Source organism: Anser cygnoides, chromosome 18 (assembly GCF_040182565.1).
Source record: "Anser cygnoides isolate HZ-2024a breed goose chromosome 18, Taihu_goose_T2T_genome, whole genome shotgun sequence".
Lineage (NCBI taxonomy): Eukaryota > Metazoa > Chordata > Aves > Anseriformes > Anatidae > Anser > Anser cygnoides.
This window is the reverse complement of record NC_089890.1, coordinates 1,577,708-1,602,922: the sequence shown is the minus strand read 5'-3', so window position 1 is coordinate 1,602,922 and position 25,215 is coordinate 1,577,708. Positions and strand designations below refer to the sequence as shown.

Here is a 25,215-nt window from a genome sequence, read left to right as displayed (position 1 = left end):
GCTGCTCCCCTGCACCCAGGTGCACCCCATTGTTCTGAGACCCCCCACCACCCATGTCTCACACTCACCCTGGCTCACTGGAAGCCAGGGCTTGGGTGTCAGCGAGCAGGGCTGGCATGGCTGCTGCTCCGGGAGTTTCAGCAAGGAAACCGAAAGCAGAGAGACTGAGGGAAATTCCCACAGAGGCCTGGGCTCCCAGCCAGGGACTGTCCGGAAAAGATCCAGCTGAAGAGCCAAGCTCCTCCTGCCTCTCCAGACTGTCTTGGGTCTGGGGCATAACCTCCCCCCCATCCCCCCCCCGGGCTCCCTGCATCCATCCTCTGTCCCCTCACAGAGAAGAGGATTGGGGAGGATTTGGGGAACAAAAAGCAGCTGAGAATGCAGCAGCTGTGGTGGTCAGGAAGGTGGCAGCTCCACAGCCCCCAGCACCCCCTTTCCAGGCTTCTCAGCTGCCCACCCATGGAAGCAGCTCCTGGCCACCCACCACACCATGCAGTGGCCATGTTCTGCTCCTATGCCTCTTCCCAGCTCAGGACACCCCTCCCTGCAGATTTTCTCTCTCACCTATGATGGCAAGCCATGAGCTAAAGGCATGCTGGCCATAGGGTGGGGTAAGATTTTTGCAATCATGCTGACCCCACTGGTCAGTTTTAAGCTGGTCCCTGCTTTAAGCTGCTCCTGTCTGCTAGAACCCTATTGAGGAGAGAGAGAGAGAGAGGAGGGGGAAGCTGCTCATCCTCCCAGCTCGGCAGGCAGAAACAGGACTGCAGAGGACCCCTCCACATGGTCCCCATCACCAGCGCCATCTCCTGTGACACAGAACAGTGCTCATGGCCAGGGACAGGGATGGGTCTGCCCATGCTGCCCCTTGGGTCCCCCATGAGCCTTCCTGCCTGAGGTCAGATTTCCAGCGGGGAAAACACAACACTAGAGGGAAATCACAAGACAGCTGAGAGGTGGTTTCCCAGTCTCACGGCAGCCAAGTCTGACCTACAAGCATCAGGGAAAAAAATGAAACAGTAAGAGACTTTTTGCATTAGGAAGAAGAAATACTGACTGAACAGAGCAGATGATGTGCAGAGGGGATGGCTGCAAGGACAGGCATTTCTTCTCAGTGTGCTGAGCATGACACAGGCAAACCGTGCCCAGCACAACGCTTTCTCCATTGGGACCTGCTCTGCACCATTGCAAAGCCTTGTCCTGGGAACAACAGCAGGGAGAAAGCAGGTTTGCTGGTGGTTTTTTCACCCCAGCAGCACAACCAAACTGTGTTTTGGTTTACTGGTGGGAATGTGAGGAGCAACCCCATTGGGATGCTCAGAGAGCCAGGGTGCCTGCTGCCTTCTGCTGCCAGCCAGAAGGACCCAGACGCATGCCGGGGCTGGCGGCAGAGCTGCAGTGGTGTCCTGGAGGAGCAGGAACATGGGACAAGTGATGTTGCAGGGCTGCTGACGATATAGGCGCGGTGCCTGCAGGCTCTGTTCTGGGAAATGCGTCACCTTCACTGGCACAAAGGTCCAGAAGAGCATGCTTGTGGGCAGGGAGCTGGCCCTGCTCCATGCCCTAGCACCTGGGCACGAGGGCACACGGGTGGCTCACGTGCCCTGTGTGCCTGTCAGCTCCCCGCACGGCCCCAAAGCCATGACAGCCTTCCCCAGTCATGCCCTCTGAAGTGTGCCCAGCCACTGCCTTGTCACACAGACAGTGCCCATTTGGGGACCAAGGCACCTGGGGGGTGTGTGGGGTGCCTTCTTGTGTGTGCGAGGCTATGTGTGTGCACAGGCATGTCTGATTTTGTAGAGGATGTGGGAGGCAGAGGTATATGTGGTGGGGGAACAGTCAGAGGATATTTATATGTCTGTCGTATGGAAACAGCATGGTTTTACCTCAAACCATTTCCCATTATCACATGTCATATAGAGTGTGTCGATGGGCTCAGTGGTGAGGTTTTTTTCTCTGTGCTGGTGAAAGGGAAATAAAGGGGGGGGGGGGGGGGAATAAAAATGCTTTATCCAAATCCATGTTTTATCCAAATTCTTTATTCTCCAGAATCATAATTTCACACAAGTAAGCCAGGGCCACCCATCGTCCTACTCTGAGACTCTGAGCTGCCCTCCTGTAAATATCCTCCCTGCCACCCTCCTATAAATAGCATTATGATCCACAGATGAAAATACTATCTAATATGATCGTTTCTTAAATAAATTAAAATAATATAAGAACAATAGAGGTGCAGTCCCATGGGCCTTTCTGGGCCACAGGCAGAGGTGTCAGGCTGACTGAAGAGGTTTCAGACTGGTCTTTGCAAGCTGAGTGCAAGCAGCAGCACCCCAACACGGGGTGTCTCATGGTGCCGTTCCCGCAGTCCCTGGGAGCTGCATGCAGACGAGGTGGTATCGTGCAGCTCCTGCCATCCCAAAGCCCTGCTCTGTCGCAGGGGCTCAGGATGACATGACTCATGACAGCAGCTGTGCTTCCCATCTGGCTTTGCTCAGTTCTGCTTCATGTTCTGCAGGTATCTTTGCACCCAGGTATCACTGGGATTGGCACAGACTTCACGCCCTTTCTTTGTGATGAACCTGTGGAACAGGGATGAGACACATGAGATCTCTGCTCAGAACAACATCCCAGGTTTGGGGTATTGCAGGAGGTTCTCCCTTGTGTCCCAAGCTGGTGCCATGGCTGACAGGGATTTTCCCCCTGCTCCCATCTGCTTTTTCACACTACAGGAACATCCCCGGGCATCCCCACAAAAGCTTTGTTGGCGGTCCCTGCAGGACCTTCCCCAGCAGGTCCCCGCACATGCACACGCACACGCCAAAATGGCTGTGCCTGCACTGTGCCCAGGCATCAGCCTTGATACCTACACGAGGGCTGGCAGGGAGCAGCTGGTGCTGGTGACGTAGTAACGCAGGATGAGCTTCTTTGGGAGCTTGTGGGATGTGTAAGAGAAGCAGCAGGTTGGGTGGTCAGGTCCAACTGGAAGAGACAGGGAGAGACAGTATGAGCACGTGCTGAGCTGTGCACCGGGAGCAGCCAGCCCAGAAGTGCAGGGAGCTATGCAGGTAGGAGGGAGTGAGAAACCAGGGAATAATTAAGGCTGAAAGGGGCATGGGAGATTGTCTGGTCCAATGTCAACGACGATTGCCAGGGAAGGCAAGTATACGAGAGATTCCTACTCAGTTTTAGGGCAGAGACTGGGAACCCTAAACAATAATCAGGAATAAGCATCCCACGTCCAGGATGGCTGGACAGATGGCTAGTTGGATGGAGGGATGGAGGGATGGAGGGATGGACGGAGGGATGATTTTCCAGTTCAGGGAAATTGTAGTTGATTGCAGTGCAGAGTGGAGAGTGGCTGAAAAATTCCCAGCTATCTACCAGGGGATCTCAGTGAAGAAATAATAACGAAGGCTCAGATCCATTCTTCCTTCACAAATGAGAAAGCAGGACTCACCTGGGGCAGAGGAGGTTTGGGAGCAAGAGGCTGCAACGAGGAGAAGAGCAAGAACAACTGAAGAGACCTTCATCTTCCCGTCAGACAAGGACAGTCGGAGCAGGACCAGGAGCTCTGGCAGATGCAACACAGACTGCATCAGCTGGATTCAGTTCCCTTTTAATAGGGAGACCTGGAGGCAGCAGAGAAGCCCAAGTGGAAATTCCAGAATGATGATAGAGGATGTCACGAAAGTGAAATAGCCAAAAAAATAATAAGGCAGAAGGAATGGGATATAGTTCACATTGGAGCCAAGTATGTTGAGCTTTGACTCAGCATTCATTTTCGTTTTTATCAAATCAAAAGGAAACTGAAGCGTGCCAAGTAGCTTGGCCACAAAGAAGGGATCTATTCATCTAAATTACAGGAGGGATTTTCCCTGTGAGTCTGCATAGAAAAAGACAGAACATTTGCTTAAGATTATGCAACTCTGGAAAAAAAAAACAAAAAACATGCAGGCTCGAGGCACGCTTGTGCTGTTGTTATGCCGGGTGTTTGCTAAACTGCAGTGCAAGGAGCTGAGGGGTGGCTGCACCACAGACTCTGTGCTATCTGAATCGCTCAGCCCCTACCAGTTCCACCATGCCTGGTTTAGCAGGGACCAGCCAGGATGGGGCTGGAGGCACCCCTGGAGGTCACCTGGCCCAGCCCCTGCTCGCAGCAGGGTCAGCTGGAAGCCCTGCATGGGCTGCCCGTGTTCAGCCGGGCTTTGAAGACCTCCAAGGAGAGGAACGCCCCAGACTCTCTGGGCAACCTGTTGCAGTGTTCAGTAATAAAGTTTTACCTGAGTTTTAAATAGAATTCCTTGTGTTTTGGTGTGTGCGTTGCTTCTTGTCCTGTCACAGACACTGAGAAGATTCTGATTTCATCTGCTTCTTTTCCCATACACATATTGATAAGACCCCCCACCGAGTCCCAGGTCTCACAGCCTCTCCTCCCATGACAGGTACCCCAGTCCCTAAATCATCTCTGTGGCCTTCACTGGACTCTCCAGTATGTCCATACCTCCCTCTTTCGCTGGGGAGCCCAGAGCTGGACACAGGACTCCGGTGGTGTCTCAGCAGTAGAGGGGAAGGATCCCCTCTCTTGCTGGCAGCACTCAGGCAACCCAGGACGCTGCTGGCTTTCTTTGCCATAAGGACACGCCAGCTCACGTCCAGTTCGGTGCCCACCAAGACCCCTAAGTCCTTCCCTCCCAGGCTGCTTTCCAGCCAGCCAGCTCCCAGCATGTCCTGGTGCACGGGGCTATTCTAACCCGGGGAAAGGTTTTGCATGTCCCTTTGCTGAACTTGATGAGGTTCTTGTCCTCTCGTCTCTCTAGTCTCTCCAGGTCCCTCTGGCTGGGAGCACGACCCACTGGCATCTTAGCCACCTCTCCCAGTTTGTGCTGTCTGCAGGCTTGCTGAGGGTGCACTCTGTCCCACTCTCCAGGTCATTAAGATATCAAACAGGACTGGCCCCAGTACTGACGCCTGGAGTGTCCCAGTGGTGATGCCAGCTGGACTTTGTGCCACTGATCACAATCTTGTGAGCCCGGACATTCAGCCAGCTGTCAGCCCACATCAATGCCCAATACCTCATCAGTTTGTCTATGAGGATTTTATGGGAGCCAGTCGAAAGCCTTGTTAAAGTCGACATAAATAACATCCCTGCTCTGCCAGGAGGATGATGGAAGAGGAGTTTTGCCAACCTGAGATGTTTTCCAGTCTGAACTGCTCCGCTGGGTCCAAGATGGATTCTTCTGGCTGAAAAGGTGAGAAACAGGTAGTAGAGAACCTGCCTGGCATGGGAGACACTCTCCAGCCCCGCAGGTGCCCGGCACTGGAGCTGTAGCAGGGCAGTGCCACAGTGCAGCATGGGGCAGCTGGGCACAGCAGCAGCTCTGGGGGGGCACGGGTGAGCCTGTGATACCTGATCTCCTGCCCCAGCCTGAGGGTGCATCTGGGGTGGGAGCCTCCTCCACGGCAAAGAGGAGGCTTGGGGCTCCGCGTGGGCCCCTGGGCCTGGATCTTCATCCCCAGGAGTGCAAACCCCTGCTTGTCTCCCCTGGAGCTGCAAACAGGAGCAGTGGAGACACTGATTTGACTCTGTTCTCCATCAGGAACAGAGAGAAGGCTGAAGGCTCCTGGCACAGGTGATGGTCTGCTCCACCACACCCTGACCCCTCCAGGGAGGATCCCTGTCACACTCCTGCTTCCCCACTTGCTCTTCCCCTGCAGTGCAATTCAGGACACTGGTGCTGTCAGATGCAGCAGGCTGCAGCTCACCTTGCAGCTGGGCAGATGCATCACCAGAGAAGCTGAGGATGCGCTTTTGTTGGTTCCAAAGCCTCTGTAGGACTTGACACAGGTATCAGGAAAGTGGAGTTCTGCTAGATTCAGAGCAAGCCCTGGCAGGACAGGCAGGGCTCTGCTTTCCATGGCTTAGCAGAGCAGTTCCGGACAAAGGTGCATGGCAGAACAAGAAGTGGCTCCAGCTTTCAGATGAATTGCTGTAGCGTAAAACTAAATCATGGCTTTTTGCCACGGAAATAAAGTGTGCAGAAACCAACAGTGGGAGCTTTCTGTTCCCCTCTTCTTGCAGCTCATATGGTAGCATGTACACCGGGAAATGACAAATACTTGCTGCTGGTTCTGCACTTCTTGCTGCATTTCCAGGACAGAGAGACTGCGGCTACAGAAAGGCAGCTTTGTGGCTAACACCAGCAAGAAAGAGCTTTGCTCATGGGAACTTCACACCTTCTTCTCCCCAGCCTCCCACCTGCAGTGAACAAGCCCAAGGACTAGAGGCTCGCACTGTGCCGTCTCGCTCAGCGCCCAGAGCACCCGGGGCGGTGAGGAGGTGTGATGGAAACATTCCACACCAGGAAGCTCTGCCCTCCATCCAGAAGCTCTGAGATGCGCAGTGGAATTAAACGAGCTGTTGTTCACTGCTAATGAATTTGACAGAGCTGGGCGGAAGAGAAGGGTCTGGAAGGTGCTGCTGCAGCCACAGTTGTTTGCTTGTGTCACTGGCCCAGACTGATAAGCACTTACGAAAATGCCCTTTGAGAGCTGTGATGCCTTCTGCCAGGGTGGGCACCTCTCCAGCCACTCCTGCGTGGCGCTGAACCCTGCTGCAGGTCTCCACCTTTGAGCTTCCAGCTGCAACCACAGCCACATGCTCCTGCCTGGCTTTTCCCGGAGAGAGATGACCCTGTTGGCCTCTGAGGCCCACGTCTGTTTCCAGCTTTCTGTTTCTCTGCACTGTTTTCTGCTTGTCTGTTAAATCCTAGAGCCCTCTGGTGTCAGAAAGCTCCTGCAGTTTAAGTAGTTATAATCCAATCTCTCTCAAGCTTCCCTTATTATTCCTGGCATGGAGCTGCCTTTTATAGCTTTGGCCTCACCCAGCCTTGGGCATGAGGTTTGTTTGGGTAGCAAAAGAAAGCTAAAATTATTCAAAAAGGAAGATTACAGAGAAGGATGCTATAGTGGCTGCCAAGACTTATTCCACTGGGATAGTGGTCCCAGGGGCCCTGGGACTCCCTCCAGTCCCCCCAAATCCTGCCCTTGCCAAGAGGTACCAGTCGCAAAGCATGTGCCCCGAGGGGAAGGGACCCTGAGTGCTTCGCTTGAGGCGATGCTGAGGTCTCCCGGGCTGGAGGAAGCTTCATCTGCTGCCCCAAAGCACAGCTCACCTGCAGGTACTGCGACATCCCCAACCCAGCACCGCAGCACAGTCAGATGCAGTACACAAAGGGATATTAGCCTGTCCGTGGCACTCCTGCTCGATGTTCACTCCTGTTGTCCATAAGCCTACATGTGGCTGTGAGCTCCAGCGTGCAGGGTGCTGTGTTTGGGGGTTGCTGGGGGTCTCGCCCTGGGCAGAGGGCAGTGTCTGGGGCTCTGTGCAGAGCTGGGGCTAAAGGCGACCCCTCAGCACCTGTTCCCAAACTGTCCCTGGCCCAGGAGGCCACAGGGGGAGGCTGCGAAGCCAGATGCAGCGTTCCCCACGGCCACCCCCTGCCCTGTGTCTGCCAGCACCAGGCAGAGCCCATGGGTCTTTTGAAGGGCGCCAACCCATCCAGGGGGGCAAAAGGCTCAGCACTGCAGGGAGCAGGATGGGAACTGTGCTTCAGAGAGATGCTGCAGAGTACCCCAACCTGCAAGCAGTCTCCATGCATGGGAAGTGGTTTGCAGCTTTGCAGAGAGCCCAAACCAAAATAAATGTTGAGGCTAATAAACATCCGAGCATCACTGCCGGCCTCTGTGTGTGGCCTCGCCCCTTGCTGTGGGAGCAGGGGCTCACACCTCCCACAGGGTTTTCCTGCCCCCAGCTTTGGGAGGCTGGTGCCAGACGTACCCCTGCCACATGCTGCCAGGAGGGTGGTCAAGGTGGTGCTTGTGGGCATGGGGTCCTCAGGAGGGAGGGCACAAGTCAAAAGGCTCCTGAGCTGGGCCATGGTGCTCAGCCACCCTCAGAGCTCCCAAAACCCTCCCCAGCCTCCTGGAGAGCTGGACATCAGGACAGCTTACAAAGAAGATGATCAATATGTGGCTTTCTTCTCCTCTCTGCTTGATGATGTCACACACACAAGGCCCAGTGGGTTCATTTACAAACTGGCTTTATTTTTCACCCTAGCAGAGCTCTGAATTTTCAGCCTGCTCTTCCTTGCTTTTCTTGGGGCACTCACCAAAGATCTGACTGATACGGCCCATCCTTCTGGACAGAGGATATAGCCCAGGCAGAGACACATTGTCATTTCCAGGCATTTGTGGGGCTTGAGGGCTACCGAGGGGATGCTGAGGGGTGTGGGTGGGGGCGAGCCCACACCTCACCAGCCAGGAGCACCCTGACAGCTGCAAACACTGCCCTAGGGCTCCAGAATCACTGAAACTCAGTTTTCCCTGTTTCTTTCCTTGGCTTTCATGCCATGGATGGGGAGGGGGTTGGAGCAAGGAGGTTTTTTTATTACACTTTTATTTGGTTTGAAATACCCTACATTTAATCCTCTTTTGTTTGTTTTATTTCAAAACAAAGGCCAGGAAAAATGTGAGGCATGCATAGGAAAGCAATAGTTTTTCCCAAAGCATTTTTTTAGAAAATATCCTTGCTGGAAGAAGGTTCAACCTTTGATGAGATACCATCTCTTATCAACACTAACAGCTTGCTGTCCCCTGCTTCTCGATGGCCGTCACTGTCCAGGATTCCTTGTGTGACACGATTTCAAGGAAACACGAAGCCGCTCTCTTGTGCAACGCAGCCGCACTCGCCCATGCCGTGTGGCCCAGATGGCTGCACTGCCCTCACCCCAGCGCAGCTGAGGCACTGGTTCCCAGTCACTCCCACACGCACAGGTTCCCCCTGGAGCCAGTTCCAGGACATGACATCATCTTGAAAATTCCATTGTTTCTCCAGAAATGTCAAGAGTAGGGAGGAAAAGAATTTCAGGATACTTCAGAGAAGTCTTCAGCACCCGAGCTCTGAGCAGGGCAAGACGAAGACTGCTGCAGGTTGTGCTGGAGGCAGTTACTGAACTTAGGACATTTTTAACACTTCCTTTTCCAAGTGAATCCTGCCAGCTCAGCATTAAAAACTGCTATAAATAGCAAGTTACATCATCCAGTCTCACCATTTTTTGCAGTGTTCCCCTTTCATTAGGCAGATCAAGAATTTCGCTATTTCTGCCTCTGACCAAATTTATTTGGGGCATTTGCTTTACTTAGCACTTTCTTCTGGGATTTCCAGGGGCCTGCAGACAAGCTCTAACATAACCCTCCAGGCAACATCAGACAGACTGCTTCAACCAGCCCATCCTGCTGACTCCAAACATTGCCTGCCTGTGGTGGGGGCAAGGGCAGACCATGTGCTGTGTCACGGGCCCTGAAACCAGCTGGATCCAGAGTGGGAAAACGTTTATTTTCCAGCACAGCATTTTTTGCATGAACTTAATTTCCCCTAAGGAGCTCCAGCCTACTTTGGCCACTCTTCCATGGCCATCTGTCCATTCCAGAGCACCTCCCAGACAAACGTCCTTCATCTCAGACACCCAGCCCCACACCTTCCCCTCTTTCTAAAAGGGGGAAGGTGAGAAGAAATTACTTTCTCATTTCATCATGATAGGGCTGCCGGGGTATGGGTAAGGATACAGTTTTAGACACGTTACAACATCTCAGGGCATTGACTACAGCCTCCCACCTCTACCCAGCCTGTGAGGAGCTGGCAGAGTCAGGGCTTTTGTCAGATTTCTAGGGAAAAAACAGACTCATGGGAAGCGAACACTCCAATTTTGAGGTTATTTTTTGGCTTTCAGTAGTGGAAAAGTTCCAGCACTTGCCTGGCCCCTGTAACACACACTATCTAGGCTAATCTGATCCTAAAGTGACTTAACTAAACTGAAAAGGTGTTTTGTTTGTTTGTTTGTTGTTGGGTGGTGTTTTGTGTTGTTTTTTTTTTTTTGATTAATTTAAAAATTGTCCCTGAAAATTCAAAACATTTTTGTACCTGCTTGCCAACAGAGGTACAAATGCATGGAGAATTTCAGCTGCCTGAAACTGAAAAAATATCTCATTGAAAGCATTCAAATAACCCAATAACTTACAAATAATTCTTCTATTCTAATGAAACCTGCTTTTATCAGAACATCTCTGCACCATAAATGGCATTTTGCCTGCCTGCCCTACCAACGTCATCTGCCTTGGGAGCAGGACAGGACCAGATGGCTGTAGGTGGCAAATCTCAAGGCATGACCCATGAATGCTTGAAGGTACAATCACAGGGAACAGCTCAGAGGCAAACCACGCTCTTACGTATCTACAAGTTATATTCCCCGAGCAACCAGACAGAAGAGCCAAGAAAGCTGAGGCTGGCTCAGAGCTGATTTCTGGTCCAGATGGCTTCTTTCTGAATGTTGACTTCCCTCCCCGTGCCTGGCCAGGTGCCCCAAGGCTCTCCCCTCATCCTCCCAGGACTTTGAGGGCTCAGCATATGGACGAGCAGAGGGGTCTGGGCTGGTGGTGGAGCCTGCAAGGTGCCTCTCTGCTTCACCAGCCTGGCCAGATGGCAAAAGGAAGGCTGGGAAGGGGACCAGCTTGGCATGGTGTAGCCAGGGAGGAGCTGATGCTCTGTTTGGCTAGTGCCACATTTGCTCCATCTGCCCTCCACACAGAAAAAGTGCTGCAGCCATGCCAGGGCAAGGGGCAGGCATCCCACCACCATGGCTCTCTGCAGGCTCTGGGGACCACCTGGAGGGTGGGTCACCTCTGGGACCTCTCCCTCTCAGGCCTTGGACCACATCATCTCCCAGAAACCCCACTCTGCTTGGAGGTCAAGCACCCTGCACAGAGCTGCACTGCCTCCCTTTCCACCAACTGCAGCCGGTGGAAGGGCTGCACACACCATGCAACATTGGAGTGAGGGCTGGAAAACACTGGGTTATCTACAGAACTGACCCAAGTCGACAGCCGGGTGCCTTTTACAGAAACATGGTGAGTCAATGCCCAGCGCTGCAGCAGGGGTGGTTCGGTTGGCTTGCTCTACTTTTTGTTATATTCTTTCAACAGACCTTCAGGAAGCATCTGTTGAAACATCACTGAGTATATGAAAATAATGAAATAGAGACATTTCCCTGAAATGCAGCCACCTCTCTGCTGAGAAGAGGCCAAATTCTCTTTTCTTGACTGACATCCTAGTTTATGCTTGTGCCTTCACCCCCATCTTGAGAGCTCCTGGTCTTTAGAACTGGTGACTTCTTCCTCATCCAGCTCCTGGAGCTCCTTCTGCTTCATCTGCAGGGTCACAGTCAACATCTCCATACTTTTTTGGATCTCTGCATCTCCAGGCCCATCAACAAGAGGCCTCACCTCACCTACCAGTAGTCAAAGAAATATAAGTGTCTAACTTAAACTGGTCATTTAAGGTCTTCTTATAGGACCTGGAGTGAGGCAGGCACCTCCAGGAGATAACAACCCACCTCAGCTCCCTTAAAACTGAGGAGAAAACTCAAGCACTTCAGCTTCTGGGACTCTTTTTTCCACCCTTATGCCCACAACTACCTGCGCTGGTGCCTGCAGTGCTGTCACAGCTGCAGGGCAGCTACTGAGTCCCCTCAGACAACATGAAGAACGTACAGCAGAGGGAGCCCACAGGTGACAGCCCCCATCTTGTGCTGCTGTAGGAGGGATACAGTTCAGGGTAGAAGAGATCTCTCTCCCCTTTTTTCCTAAGATGGCTTCATCCCATCTATACTCTTCGTCCCATTTGTGCAGTGCAGAGGCAGGATGCACACTTGCCTCGAAGTCGCTGTTACAGGTTGGGTAATACAGGCCTGTTGACAAATGCAGGAACCTCCACAGGGGAACTTCTTACTAAGGGACATGCATGAAAGAAGCAGAAATAGATACTGTGATTGTTTCATATCCTGTGTCACTGGGGAGGCACTGAATCAAGGGGACAGCTTCACGTTTCCGGGGCTGGGGCTACCACTTCGTTCCATCACGAGACTGCTGCCAGTCGCTTCTCTGGGGGAAATTCCACCACACCTACGCAAGCAAGTGCCCGGACCTGCTTGCCCTATAAATTGGAGGGTATCTGAATGTCTCAGCATCAAAGCGAAAAGAAGCTTTCAAGCTCCACTTGCCTGCTTCAGCTCTGGTCACAACTTCTGAGTTGACATGAAGGTCTCTGTGGCTGCCCTGGCTGTTCTCATCGCCGCCTTCTGCTACCAGACCTCTGCTGCACCAAGTAAGTCTGGACTCTATGAATCTCTCTAAATGGGGACAGGGTCCTTTCTGTCAGCCCTTCCACCCTGGGTCCCTTCTTATGTCAGATCACCTTCTAGCGGGTGCTCCAAGGGGGCCATTCAGCCGTGGGCAGGCACAGCCCAGAGCACAACACGTGCATGGTGTTAGAAACAGCTCAGGGTGAACCCAAATGAGAAAGAATTTAAGGAAGAAGGAAAAAGACCTTGCTTTCCTTATTCCTTCTCCATGTCCTCCCAGACCCATGGGGACTCCAGTCCCAGCTCCCTGCCCCTGTTCCCCTCTCACTTGCCACTGCTCACGCCTGTCTTTGCCTTCACAGTTGGCTCTGACCCGCCAACCTCCTGCTGTTTCACCTACATCCAACGGGAGCTGCCCCGTAGCTTCGTGACCGACTACTATGAGACCAACAGCCTGTGCTCCCAGCCGGGTGTCGTGTAAGTGTCCTCCAGGGCTGGGGGGGTTCCCTTTGGGATGAGGATTCCTCCACATTTTGGACCTGCAAAGAGAAAGACTCGTTTTCAGGGGGGACAGGAAGGATGTGGAGCCAAGAGGTGCATGGGGATGCTCCATGGGCTCAGTGCACTTGGGGCTTACGCTGGTCCTGCTCGAGGGTTTTGCAGGCTGGTGGCTGCCAACATGGTCAGCACCATGTGGTGCTGCCCAAATCCTACTGACCCTCGGGAGAGGCTGGGTATGGAGCAGGGATGGTGGGGTCTCCCCCACACTGAGCTCTCCCATGGAAAACTCACCTTGCTGCTCCCCACAGGTTCATCACAAGGAAGGGACGTGAAGTCTGTGCCAACCCTGAGCACGACTGGGTCCAGAAGTACGTGACTGAGCTGGAACTGAACTGAAGCTTTGGAACAGGATGCGCTGTGCCAGGACGAGCAAGCCATGGACTCCGTCAGAAATGTTCCATGTCATTTAGAGCTAGCTGAGAAACTGAAAATGTCCCAGAACCTGACTTTAGTATGCTTTTTTTTTATTTATGTATTTAATTTTTATAAGGAAAAGGAGCAGATGAAATAACAAGAAAATTACTTAAGATATATTTTTTTAAATGAAGAATCTTGCTTAGATTATATTTTTAGTATTTAATTAATTGTATTTTTGATGCAATATTTAATTCAAATGTTTAGAAATAAATATTTTTGTAAGAAATTTCTGTTTTTGCCTCTATTACAGTTTTTGCAATGACAATAGCTGAAATAATAATAGTGGTAACATCTTTATTTCCTCTTCTAAACTGGCAACACCCTTCCCCCCCAACACACACAATTTTCCCTATCTGTCCATGCTGTTTTGGAAAATAATAAGGAAAAAAATGAAGGAGGAGGTATGAGAAGGACATAGATTACATTCAGGTATTTAGGCTGTTACAGTCTATTAATGTGTTACCTTTATGGGCTGAAATTTTACTCTGCTGGCTGTTTCAGGGAATGTTTTCTGGGAGCTGCCTCTAAAATGGAATAGCTATTCCCCAAGCTGAGACTGGAAAAAACATGCTTCACTACTAAATTTTAAGAACTGTTTGGTAGAACTCTGATTTAGCTAGGACATGAGGCTTAGCAGATGCATTCCTCTGCTGCAAAAAGTCATTTGTTCCCTGTGCCTCCAAAACCTACCCATCTCTGGACACATCTGAAGCCAGTGATCTGCCTGTCCCCTTCAGTCCCTCCCCAAGACCCAGACCCAGGGCAGGATCTGTGCCTGCAAGGAGACCTCCCCGCTGCAGTCCTGGGGCTGGGCTCCCACCGGCGCTGATGGGGATGGAACCCATGCCACTGGCAGCACGTAGGTTGGTCTGATGAGTTCTGGACACCTGCAGTTGTGTGAACAACAAGGGTTTGGGTTCCTCCACTCTGCGTGGACCCTTATTACCTATGGGGCAGCCCAAGGCAATTGGCCCACAGCAAAGCCTCACCTGAGCTCAGCTCACCCCCCAGCATTTACATACTGCTTTTGGAAGGACAGACGTAAATATCTGAAAATGGGGGAGCACAGAAGGAAGGGTCTTGCGGAGCTGAGAGGAGAGAGGGCAGGGGCTAGGTGGGAGCCGTGCAGCAAGAGGAACCTCCCGCGGGGCTGGAAGGCCTGGGGGTACACGTGTGTGTTTCCGGGAGGACGGCATATATCGGTGCCATCAGGAGCCTCGTCACTTCAGGAGCTCAGCTCTCAGCTCTTCAGCCCACAGGACAGCCTGCACCCCATCATTCATCCTGTGACAGTGCTGACTGTACCCTGCTTAAAATAGCAGCTGGGGGGGGAGGGGAGAAGACCAAGAGCTGTGCCCACAAGTGGGACCAGAGCCCCATTCCCCAAGTGCTTCTTGGAGGGAGCTGCATGGCCGCGTGGCTGGGGCGGGCACCTCCACGTAGGCAGCTGTGTAAAACACCTCTGGCGACATGGAGCTGCTACCTGTGAGCTGGGGAGTGGCCTTGGTCACAGCCTTGACTCCCCAGGCACTGCACGCCCCCAGGACAGCTCCATTTATTGTGACTGTGATAGACAGAATGGCTGAGGTCGGCGGCAGCCTCTGGGTCTGTCTGGTCCAACCCTGCTCCATCAGGCCACCCAGAGCAGGGTGCCCAAGGCCATCTCCAGGTGTCTTTTGACCATCTCCAAGGAGGAGACTCCAGCACCTGACTCCAGTGCCAGACTCTGGGCATCCTGTGCCAGTGCTTGGTCACGCTCAAGGACATGAGGACACTTTGGCCACTGAGTAGCAGCCAACCCCATACCTGCATGCCGGAGCCTGTTAGCTTCACCTCGAGGACCGAGGTTGGCACAAAGCTGGGCACCCACAGCTGCCCTCGCTCCACGGACCAGCAGGAGCAGGGGACAGGATCTCCTGTCTAGGGGCAGGGAGACCCACAACGGGGTCATCCCGCAATGGCTCGACCCTCAGCAGTCCCCTCTGGACACAGCTCCACCTGGTCCTGTGGCAGTGGGAGCAGTCCCACAGCTGTTGGGTGCCTTGTCAAAGGACACACAGCACAAGGTCAGCCACGAGCACCACCCAGCCCACACACGGTTTGAGCCCGTTGCAAACCACACCAAGCACCAATGTCCTTATCAGCCTGGGTCGTGTTGGAGCCACCCACAGCTGACACCTACCCCGGGTACCTCAGCTAACCACTCACCACTGTTCTGGGAGCCCGCAGGGAGTCCTGGATTGCTCACGTCTTTCTTGATCTTACAGCCACCCACGCGTGACAGCTCAGAGCAGCCCTCGCAGAGCGTGCGAGGAACGCTGTGCTCCCGTTAATCCACACCCCCGGGCACAGGGGTGTGAGCCAAGCCCACACCAGCAAGGCAAAGGCAGCTGTCGGCATGCAGCAAGTTGGAGGCAGCCCCCAGGGCCTGCAAGCAGCACCGGGCACATGGAGGAAGCGTTCCAGGCCCTCTTCAGGGCCACCACGTCTGGCAGAAGAGGAGGCGGCACACCAGAGGGCACTGAGCTGGTTTGCAGACAGGGTAGGACGTGGCCCCCTGGGAAGGGGCTCATGGGGGTCACGGGTCTGTCTGGACTCAAACAGACCGAGACAAGAGCAGTGGCCTCAGCGGTTTCAGAATTTGTGAACTGCCAAAGGAGAGACTCATCCTGAAAACAGTGTGGCATTTACTGCATGTTTTGTGCAACATGTAGTTCAGGTCCTGAGAGTCAAAGCTTTTTGTGTTCTGTTGTGGAGCAGGCTTTTAGTACATTTTGGAATGCAACAGAGTATCATGTTTTCCAGTGGTACTGAACCATATTATTTAAAGGAAAATCTAATATTTTTTTTAAATAAACATTTTTTATGAAAGCCATGTGAAAGCCTAAATGTGAACCAAATTATCATAAAAATAACATCATGACTATAATATCTCTATGTGTTTGTTGTTTACATCACCCCACCGTGGACACAGGCATTCTGAAGGAGCTGCAGATCAGATCCCAGCACTGCACAGCAGGAGGAGCTGTGCTGTGCTAATGAAGATACCATTGACAGCATTGGGGGTTCGTGGCCTGATGCTTTTCCATCTCCACTATTTAGGCTCGGGAGCACTGGCTCCGTGCTGTCCCCACCACCCCAGGGAAGGGGGCCCTGGTTCACCATGGGTGGGGAGACTCCGTCCTCCACCCAAAGCTGCGAGTCTCCCCCATGGCAGCACCGGGACAGGGGTGGAGGAAGGGAGGCAGTGGCCCAAGCCAGTGAGGAGAAGGGCAAGCACAGGAGTAGGCATGGGTTCAGGGTTTGGCGGCAAAGGTACAACCCAAACTCAGAATCACCTGAGCTGCTGTGGCCACTTGCATTGCCATACCTGGAGTTTTGCTAGAGGATGTTGCTCCTGAACTCAAGCGTTGGCAGGAGGTTCTTCACAGATAGCGAGGGGAGGACAAAAGGGAATATCAAAGCCCTTTGAGTTAGAAAACCCACCTTGGAACATCCTGGCTGATCCCAATAAGCTGAGATACTGGAAAGAAAAGAGTAAAATTTCTGCAAGTGTTATCTGGGCTTATTAACCGTAAATTTTAAGCCAGATGATTCACAACTTTTAAACATCAGGGAAGTAATGGTGGATGTTTTTTCATGCTGCAGTATAACATTTTCCTTAAGTAAAGTTATATCCCTGGCTGCCAGGGCTGAATACACAGAAGTATTTAGTGAGATGATGAAATGTAATACTAGAAATGGTGTCTGATTATCACACTGTCAGCGATGGCCAACAGAAAGCAGAAATGGCAATTAGGATCTGAAAGGACATTTCTGCTCTGTTCTTAGAAAGAAGCAGACAAGCACTCACATTCACTTACGATGATGAAGCAATTTCCAGTATACTAGAAGAGAAAGAAGGATGTTAAAATTTGTTGAGAAAACACATTACTAGAAATGGAGGTCTGTAAATTTTACTGCTGAGAATCCCAGCTGGAACAAAAATAGCCCCTCTGGGTGACCAAACAGGATTCAAACCCTCAAAAAGTGACAAATCCACAGATTGCTCAGAAAGAACAGCTCACTGATCACCCATCTCCAAGCCATGGCCATTCACCAGAAGTGGCATCCTGAGGATGCCTTCAGAAAAAACAGACACCTTGAACAGGAGATCAGCCCTGGGACCTGCCTCAGCAAGAGGCAGTCTCAACCCAAAATGTCCTCGCAGAACATATGTATATACATATGTATGCACCCATCTTCCTTTGGGATATGGAAATCAAAGGGAAACAGTGTGACTGTGATCACCCTGGTGCATACAGGCCAACCTCTTTAGTAGTAAATACTCTATGTCTGGGTGTGAAGGTCACCAGCTTGCTTGGTGCTGGTCTGCAGGGGATCAGGAGCACAACCACCATGGGAAAACCCAGATGCTCAGGCCAGAACACACTGTGCTGTGTAACTATTCCACGTGGCCAGAGCAGGTGGTCTAAGCAGGACCTGGTCCTTGATGGGCAGGAGCTCTATGGAGGCCAGATCCAGGCAATAAAGGAGGAAACACAGGGAAGTGGCCTCAAGTTGCACCGGGGTGTGTGTGTGTGTGGGGCCCCCTCCCTGGTTATAATCCCCCCTGGTTATATTGGACATTAGGAAGAATTTGTTCATGGAGAGTGTAGTTAAGCATTGGAACAGGCTGCCATTGGAAGTGATGGAGTCCTCTTCCACGGAGGTTTCTAAAACACGTGTAGAAGTGTTTTAGGGACATGGCTTAGTGATGGGACTGAGTTGGCCAGGTTGGTGTTTGGACTTGATCTTGAAGTCTTTTTGCAACCCAGATGATTCTACGATTCTATAAAAGCACAAGCACTTCCACAGAGGAAGTGGGCAAGCTCAACTTGCCATGACTTAGAGAAACAACTTGTAAGCAGTTTTAGGAACAGCTCTAGCCTTAAACCACACTTGCCATCCATTCTGGACACCTCAGGGCAGACTGGTGTCAGCCCAGAGCAGTTTCTTAGCTGCAGATGATGCAGAGATTCCATCAAGTGGAAAAGTCTATAGCGCATTCAGAGTTATCTCATACTGTGGACCTTTACTCTCCTTCCTTAGAGAAGCAGATGCATGACTTCTAGGGATGCACTGGGTGTTGCGGTGGGGTGACCTCACATCCTTTCTGCTCAGCCATTCACTTTTTCACTGCCTATTTGCAAGACCTCTGTATCGTTGCATTTCCTCCTGCCTCTTCTGAAAAACCTCTTTGTCCCTCCTGATCTGTACAAGTGCTGTTCATCTGGCACCTTGCTGCAGTGACATCGCTCTTGCTTTCTGGACAGCTTCCATCCCACCGTCTCCTCCCGCCCTGGTGACATTTAGCCTGGCCCCTTCCCAAATGCTGCCCTGCGCAGCAGGTTTCCCTGGCTGCCCCCAGCTGCCTCTGCTTCCAGCCCTCTGCCAAGCCCTCAAAGTTCATGTTCTTTCTATAGATTCTCAAGCCACATAAACTCTCTTTGTAAGACTTCCATGGAGGTCAAAAAAAGGTGTGAGGCCCACCAAGGCCCATTGCCTTTCCTGGGACGTGGCAGAGCTGGGACCATGCTCTCCCAGCCAGGCCCTCTTCTCTTCTGTGCAGCCTACAGAAGAGAGAGCAAGCAAATGAGGGGAGGTGGGTGAGACTCACCAAAAAGCAACAAAAAAAAGCCAAGAGGAACTACTGTGTTGGGTCCAGCACCATTTTTTACTAGGAGCTTCCTAATCAACATCGAGGACATCCCCAGAGAAACTGTACCAGGTATTTTAGATCATTCCTTATCCAAACACGTTTTATTCTAATTGAATTGGTCGCTAAATTAAGAACTTCTGTCCAACACACAGTGCAATACCCCCCCACACACATCCCCTTGCCTTCACCCCTGGTCCCAGCGACAGCTGAAGTGTGGTCAACTGCACAGGCAGCTGCTGCTATCGAACTCTGCCACCATCGTGTCCCACTGTTGCCACAGCAGGATCTCCAGAGCAGTGGCCTCTAAACTTTCCTGATTACAAATCCTTCTTGTTAATTTTTTTTTAAAGCCCCCAGTATATGTGCATTTATTTATTTATAAATTATATACATATACTACTGAAGTTATAATATTTTCTTCCCACATCCGAACCCATCATCTTCTGAACCCCACTTGGGAGACCACTGCCCTGGTGGCCCCCCCTGGACTGCAGAGAGCCATGGCCAGCAGCATCCTTTGGACACCACACATGGTCCATAATCTGGCAACAAGCACACAGCAGCACCTTCTCTCCATGCTACAAAATTCAGTGCTGAGATGCTGGGTGTCAGCCAGGGCTCGGGGTTTACCAGCAGGGATGGATGCACCACAAAAATTGCACTGCTGACTGCTCAGGGCTCCCCACATCATCCCTTTATTGCCTTGTGTCAGTACAGCTCATACCAAACGCATGACAAAGCAGCACCCACCACCAGAAGCCTATGGGCGAGTGGCAAGACGGTGGTGGCCAACGGGTGCCCCAGTTCCAGCACAGTCCTGGCAGGAGCAGGGGCTGGTGGGGCCATCGCTATGTGCCCCCCATGCATACAGCTGCTGCCCAGCCATCACCCCCCTGCTGATCCGAGCAGCCCATCGGGCCCCCAGGTCTCTTCTTGCCTCCCATCACAGGACAATGCAGCCAGTCCCCTGCATGTCCCTCATCCAGGAGATCACCAAGGGCTCTGCATTTTTGCCCCCCAGGAAGGAACCCAGGTAAAAAAGAGGCCGGAGTTTCCCTGAGAACTTGTCGGTGAAGGTGTAAAGGTGGGAACGGTCGCTCACATTGTAGAAGGAGATTTCTCCAGCCTCGTAGTCCAGGAAGATGCCGATGCACCGGGGTCTGATGCTCGGGGTCAGACGGGAGACGGGACAGGTGAGGGCCTCATAGTTGCCACCATTTTGCAGCCGCAGCACCCAGTAGCCGTTGTTTGGAGAGAAGAGGATGTTGCCTTTCCGGCTGGCAGCCTCCTTGCACAGCCCTAAGCCCCACTCCGGCTTGTCTCCCACATGCACCTCCCAGTAGCAGCGGCCTGAGAAGAAAAGCTGCACTCCCAGCACCACCGGAGCTGAGCTAAACCTCCTGGGGTTGTCAAAGAAGGATACGAGCAGTTTCCTGCCCCCACGCCGCACGCTCTTGTGGTCCTCAGATAGGATAAGATCAGGGTGCGCTGTCTCAGGGTCTAGAGTCACGTCCACTGGTGTGAGAGAAGGGAGGGAAGACAAGCGGACTTCATGGGCAGGCTGGGTGTCTGCCACCGACATGCTGGAGTGCCCCAGCTGCAGCCCTTGCTGCTGGCTGTGTTTAATTGCTTGTGCCTGTGACTGCACAGTGCCTCGTGCTGCCAGCCCCAGCGTGGAGAAGTGTGATTCATAAAATAATTTCAACTGTAAACCACATCAAAATATTTGGCACGGGACCGCAGAGCAAGAACAACCAGGGCAATCCAGCAGCCGGGGTACAGCTTCAGAAGCAATACTGAAAATAAGAGTTTGTGGGCAATGCTCTCCTAGGCACCAGGGTCACCTCCCAACCATCTGACACTAGAAGGAGGAAGGTGTCCTCACCATGAAATCAGCCTGAACCTACTGATATGCAAAACAGGACCATCTGGGTCAAACTTGTTGGAAAAACCTACAGTTAGCACTGGTGCTAACAAGAAAGCCTGATCTGACTGCGGCATGGTCTGAAATCATGTCATTAAAGAGGAGCCCAAGCACGGATGGACTCTGACACAGCCAGCATCTCCGACAGCATCTGAGCAGCAGAGATGGCACAGCTTCCCTCACGCAAATGTATCCTTCTCCAGAACCTGGCGGGACCAAAGGCTTCAGCCAGGATCACTCCCAAACCAGTGGCTCACCCATATGTCAGGGGTATGCAACACCTTCTTGTGTCCCAGGGTATGGGGGGACCAGGACCGTCTGCACCAGGAGCTGGAAGCAGCCCCCTCACCTTTGAACTTCTTCAGCATGTCCCTCATGCCCAGGCAGCGTTCCGGAATGCTGTAGTCCTCCTTCAGGGTCACAGACACAGCTTTAGGGGTCTGGAACTTCACCGCTTCACACCTGAAAGGACAGCAATGCGGGGGGCAACATCCAATGCCTACAGCACAGCTCCTGCTGCATTGTGGGGGCTTTCTAATGCCTTTCTTCTGGCTGCACAGATGCATCTCCTCCCTCAATCTCCTCTGTCATCCCAGAGCACTGCTCTTTGCAGCAAGCATGATGGGACCTTTGCTCTAGAGCTAAGTGGTGCACCAGAAAAGGCTCCCATGGAGCTGCGGTGCCACTGCCAGGCAGGGATGCCCAGGGCAGGAAGAAACCCAGGCCAGCCTGGCAGCATGCCCCTCGGGTGCAGACACGTCTCGCATCTCACAGCCCACAGCACAAGGCAAGACTTCCAGGGCTCTTGGGCCCTAGGAGAAGAGGATGGATGGCGTGTTCTGCAGCCCACTCTGGTTCCAGTCCACTCCCTTGTTAGCCCCAGGTCACTCCACCTCTGGAGGACAAATGAGACACTGGGTAGGGAGGACAGAGGGTGGATGGCACATGGACATCACACTGAGAGCCTGCAGGCAGCTGGGACTGTAGGAGGAACGAGCTCAGGTGCCTACCTGCTCAGGATGCATTTCATGTCCTAGAAGGAGAAGAGAAAGTCATTCTGGGTTTGTCACTCCAGCCTGGCCTCAGCAACCCATCCAGACAACAGAGGCCTTGGGGCTGAGGTCGGGGATGAGTTAGGGGGCTGGAAGCACAGCCTGACCTTGAGAAGCCCCTCATCCGGCAGGTGCATCTTCTCCTTTATCTCCAGGATCAGCTCATCCAGCAGGGACTTCTGCTCCATCAGCCTAACCACGTTTTCAGAGATCATCACTAGAATCTGCTTCTCCTCCTCCTCCAGCTTCTGAAGCAGCAGCTTCTCCTCAGCAGCCAGCAGCCGATGCAGCTTCCCAAACTCGCTCACAATCCTCTCCCGCTTTTTCTTTACTGTCTCCTTGTGATAGGAAAGATGCAGGGGTGAAGAGAGGAAATGTTAGCCAGACAGCTAAGTCAGAGCTATGCCCGGCATCCAGGAAACCGCTGCATTTTTGTGTGTGTTTATTTAAATGAAGATCCAAAAGAAAATCATTGTGCTTTTATTTAGGCAGAGTTCCCACTGGACATCTTCAGTTTACCAGCAGTAGGGCTTTGACCGCAGCAGTTCTGGTTGGGTGGACCTCCAATGCCCACTGGTGTCTCGGTGCAGCACAGGGGGTTGTGGGGGCTGCAAGGAGTTGCCATGGGGTGTCAGGCAGGGTTTTGTTAGGAGTGGTGCCATCTGCCTACCTTGGGAAGCCCCAGGGAAGTGCATCAGCACCCAGGGATGGGAGGGCTGGAGGGGAGCCGGGCAGGGCTCCCTGGATTGCTGAGAGCTCTCACTAATCCCAGGGCTGAGGAGCAGCAACAGGCAGGGGCTGTGGTGCTTTATTATTTTTTTTTTCCCAAGCCCTGAAAGCTGTCATTTGGCCCAAAACCTGGAGCATGAAAGTTAAGCAACTCCTGAAAAACACGCTGGGGTTAACTAGGACCAGGAAGTCTCAAAGTCCAGAAGGTAAATGAAAGGAAACTGCAATGCATTTATTCTTCTGTCCAAGCACATGATTTTTCAGAACCTGACTCATGTATGCTTGATAAGCCAGGACTGTCAGACACACTTCCTCCCCAGCACTCACAAGGGACATTTTTTCCTTTTTACTAAAGCAGTCCAATCAGCCACTGGGCCAGAGGAAGCCGGGGGCAGCCGGGGCCGTGACCCCACAGCCCTGACTCAGGCAGGCGGGGTGAGGACCCAGCTCTGTCACAAGCCCTATCCCAGCCCATGCCAGTGCCTGAGGGGCACAGCAGGCACGCAGCAGCACCCCAAAAGCCCAGCACCCGCAAGCAGCAGACAGTGGCAGCTCTCACGGATAACTGGAAGAGCCCAGAGAAACCTGTTTTCCCTGCCAAAGCTGATTAATCATCAACTCAGCTCAGGAACTCTCCATCCAGCAGTTTCCTTTCCTTTTCTGCAGTTACTTTTACTTTCCCGTCTAAACTGACTCTGTTTTGCTGGTGTCCTACTTCCTCAGGACTGCCTGGAGGCAGGCAGAGGTGCAGTAATTCAGCTATTCTGTTTTTGTAATAAAACCAATTCCAGTTCTTATTGCTGTGGGGCAGAGCTCTTCATGTGGTTCACTCCTGTTTCTAACTCAAGCAAAAAAAAAAAAATATATATATATATATATATATAACTGTTTAACTGGTGCACAAGCCCCCATGATTTCATCAGAGATGGTGTGCTGCTTTTTTTAAAGCATTTACAGACTTTTTAATATTTTTTGAGCCATCCACATTTACTGATCCTGGTTTCCATCCCAGTGGCATTGCCCACTGCAGTGGATACCTCACCCCTGCTTGGCACACAGAGCCAAGCAGGTTCAGCATGCTGGAAACTAAGCACTTTCATTGTGTGTGGGTCATTCACTCCATGGAGAAGGTCTTACGGTGCTGTCACTGCTTCTCATGCTGCAGCCAAGATCATCGGTGGATGTGGGTCCTCCACATGACAGCAGGACTTGGGACATATCACAGCCCCAGAAAACTCAAAGCACCAGATAAGATCATTCAGGATTATTATTTTTTTTAATTCCTAATGCCATCTAAGCTAATTCTTGAAGAATTAAACCAGGCACCTGCCTTGCACTCCTGCATTTTCATCTTTGTCACTGACTCACACTTCTTCATATCCTCTACTTCCTTGGAAAGATGTTCCAACACTTTCTGGAGTTTCACCTGAAAAGAGCAGAAACAGATCAGCTCGCCCCAGCAGCACCCGTCCTGCTCTGCCCCATCCCTGGGCCAGCGGCTGCCGGTGCCAGCAGGCAGCGAGGGGAGGGTGACCCTGTGCCAGGCGGTACCAGCCCTGGCACCCGGACACAGCAGCTGTGCCCTTTGCTCTGCTCGCCATGTTAACCCCCTCCGCACTGCATGGGTTTTCCACTGCTTTCTTCACTATTTAGCTTCAGAGAGTGAACCGACTGCACCCACCTTGCTGGGTCGCGGGCCAGCCAGCAGCGTGGTGCTGGGAGCGACGCCTGGACACGGGGCTTGGGTGCGGCTCTGTACCCCACTGCTGAGGCAAAACATCCCCACAGCAGCACCCAGAGCCCGGCCTCCTCCAGGGGCAGGGAGCCAGGCTGCCCCCTGTATCCACACAGACGGGGGCAAGGCTGGGTGCCTCCCTTCCCAGCTCAGGAGGCAGCAGGTCCAGCCTGACCCCCAGAACGAGCAGCTGGGTGGCTTTACCACCCCTCCCCTGCCTGCCCGAGGCAGTGCCCAGGGCCGTTGCAGAGGGATGCTCCCGGCACCCCGGCCTCCCGTACCTTGTACACCTGTGCGGCCTCCTCGATGGGGTAGACGGCGTGGGAGCGGTGGTGCTGGGACTCCCGGCACACCACGCAGATGGCCTCTTCATCCACCTCACAGAAGAGCTTGAGGCGCTCGTCGTGCTGGGTACAGAGCGGGGTCCCTGGCGCCACGCCGCCCCCCAGCCCCAGCTGCCGGATGCTCTCCACGATGTTGGCAAGCTGCCTGTTGGGGCGCAGGCTGCTGCGGCGGCAGGGCGCCCGGCACTGCGGGCAGGAGAAGGGCGCGTCATTCCAGAGACACTTCTCCTGGCAGTGCTTGGTGATGCAGCCGCGGCAGAAGTTGTGCCCGCAGTCGACACTGACGGGCTCGCTCATGTACTCCAGGCAGATAGAGCAGATGGCCTCCTCCTGCAGCCGCTCCAGGGCTCCGGACAGGGCCATGGCAGTCTCTTCACCCGGGCAGCCCGGCCCACTGCAGCCCGGGGCGAAGACACCCACAGGCAGGCGGCAGCAGCCAGGGGCGGAGCGTGGCACCCAGCGGCACAGCCTGGGGCTGCGGCTTCCACGGGGCCCTCAGGGCTTAAAGTGTAAGGGAAGACCTGCAGGGACAGCGCAGAGAATCACGAAGCACCACAA

General features: G+C 52.9%; 3 protein-coding genes across 3 annotated transcripts; 1 reads left to right on the top strand and 2 right to left on the bottom strand.

Annotated features, from left to right (window-relative positions):
• Positions 1–2,021: 2,021 nt before the first annotated feature.
• LOC106041042 (C-C motif chemokine 4-like) lies at positions 2,022–3,678 on the bottom strand. Its single transcript, XM_013189267.3, has 3 exons — positions 3,458–3,678; positions 2,868–2,979; positions 2,022–2,579 (listed from the first exon to the last, which is right to left on the bottom strand). Exons 1-3 carry the CDS (start codon positions 3,594–3,596, stop codon positions 2,492–2,494), a joined length of 339 nt encoding a protein of 112 aa, XP_013044721.1. The 5' UTR covers positions 3,597–3,678; the 3' UTR covers positions 2,022–2,491.
• An 8,289-nt stretch (positions 3,679–11,967) lies between these two features.
• LOC106041041 (C-C motif chemokine 4 homolog) lies at positions 11,968–13,201 on the top strand. The gene is made up of 3 exons (XM_013189266.3): positions 11,968–12,217; positions 12,557–12,671; positions 13,004–13,201. The coding sequence occupies exons 1-3, from the start codon at positions 12,148–12,150 to the stop codon at positions 13,089–13,091; spliced, it is 273 nt and encodes a 90-aa protein (XP_013044720.1). The 5' UTR covers positions 11,968–12,147; the 3' UTR covers positions 13,092–13,201.
• Positions 13,202–19,542: 6,341 nt separating this feature from the next.
• Positions 19,543–25,085, bottom strand: LOC106041087 (E3 ubiquitin-protein ligase TRIM39-like). Its single transcript, XM_013189338.3, has 6 exons — positions 24,595–25,085; positions 23,909–24,004; positions 21,957–22,187; positions 21,808–21,830; positions 21,147–21,259; positions 19,543–20,388 (listed from the first exon to the last, which is right to left on the bottom strand). The coding sequence occupies exons 1-6, from the start codon at positions 25,018–25,020 to the stop codon at positions 19,817–19,819; spliced, it is 1,461 nt and encodes a 486-aa protein (XP_013044792.1). The 5' UTR covers positions 25,021–25,085; the 3' UTR covers positions 19,543–19,816.
• Between the last annotated feature and the right edge of the window lie 130 nt (positions 25,086–25,215).

Bases quoted from the DNA above. Each gene is read 5' to 3' on its own strand.
- LOC106041087 (XM_013189338.3), bottom strand. From the start codon at position 25,020: ATGGCCCTGTCCGGAGCCCTGGAGCGGCTGCAGGAGGAGGCCATCTGC. The intron at 22,188-23,908 runs GCAGGTGCCTGG...TCCTATCACAAG, and splicing joins TGAAAATGCAGGAGTGCAAG to GAGACAGTAAAGAAAAAGCG. The intron at 20,389-21,146 runs GTGAGGGGGCTG...CTCTCACACCAG, and splicing joins CATGCTGAAGAAGTTCAAAG to TGGACGTGACTCTAGACCCT.
- LOC106041041 (XM_013189266.3), top strand. From the start codon at position 12,148: ATGAAGGTCTCTGTGGCTGCCCTGGCTGTTCTCATCGCCGCCTTCTGC. The intron at 12,218-12,556 runs GTAAGTCTGGAC...TTGCCTTCACAG, and splicing joins CCAGACCTCTGCTGCACCAA to TTGGCTCTGACCCGCCAACC. The intron at 12,672-13,003 runs GTAAGTGTCCTC...TGCTCCCCACAG, and splicing joins TGCTCCCAGCCGGGTGTCGT to GTTCATCACAAGGAAGGGAC.
- LOC106041042 (XM_013189267.3), bottom strand. From the start codon at position 3,596: ATGCAGTCTGTGTTGCATCTGCCAGAGCTCCTGGTCCTGCTCCGACTG. The intron at 2,980-3,457 runs GTGAGTCCTGCT...TGTCTCTTCCAG, and splicing joins CCAAACCTCCTCTGCCCCAG to TTGGACCTGACCACCCAACC. The intron at 2,580-2,867 runs GTAGGTATCAAG...CCTGTTCCACAG, and splicing joins TGCTCCCTGCCAGCCCTCGT to GTTCATCACAAAGAAAGGGC.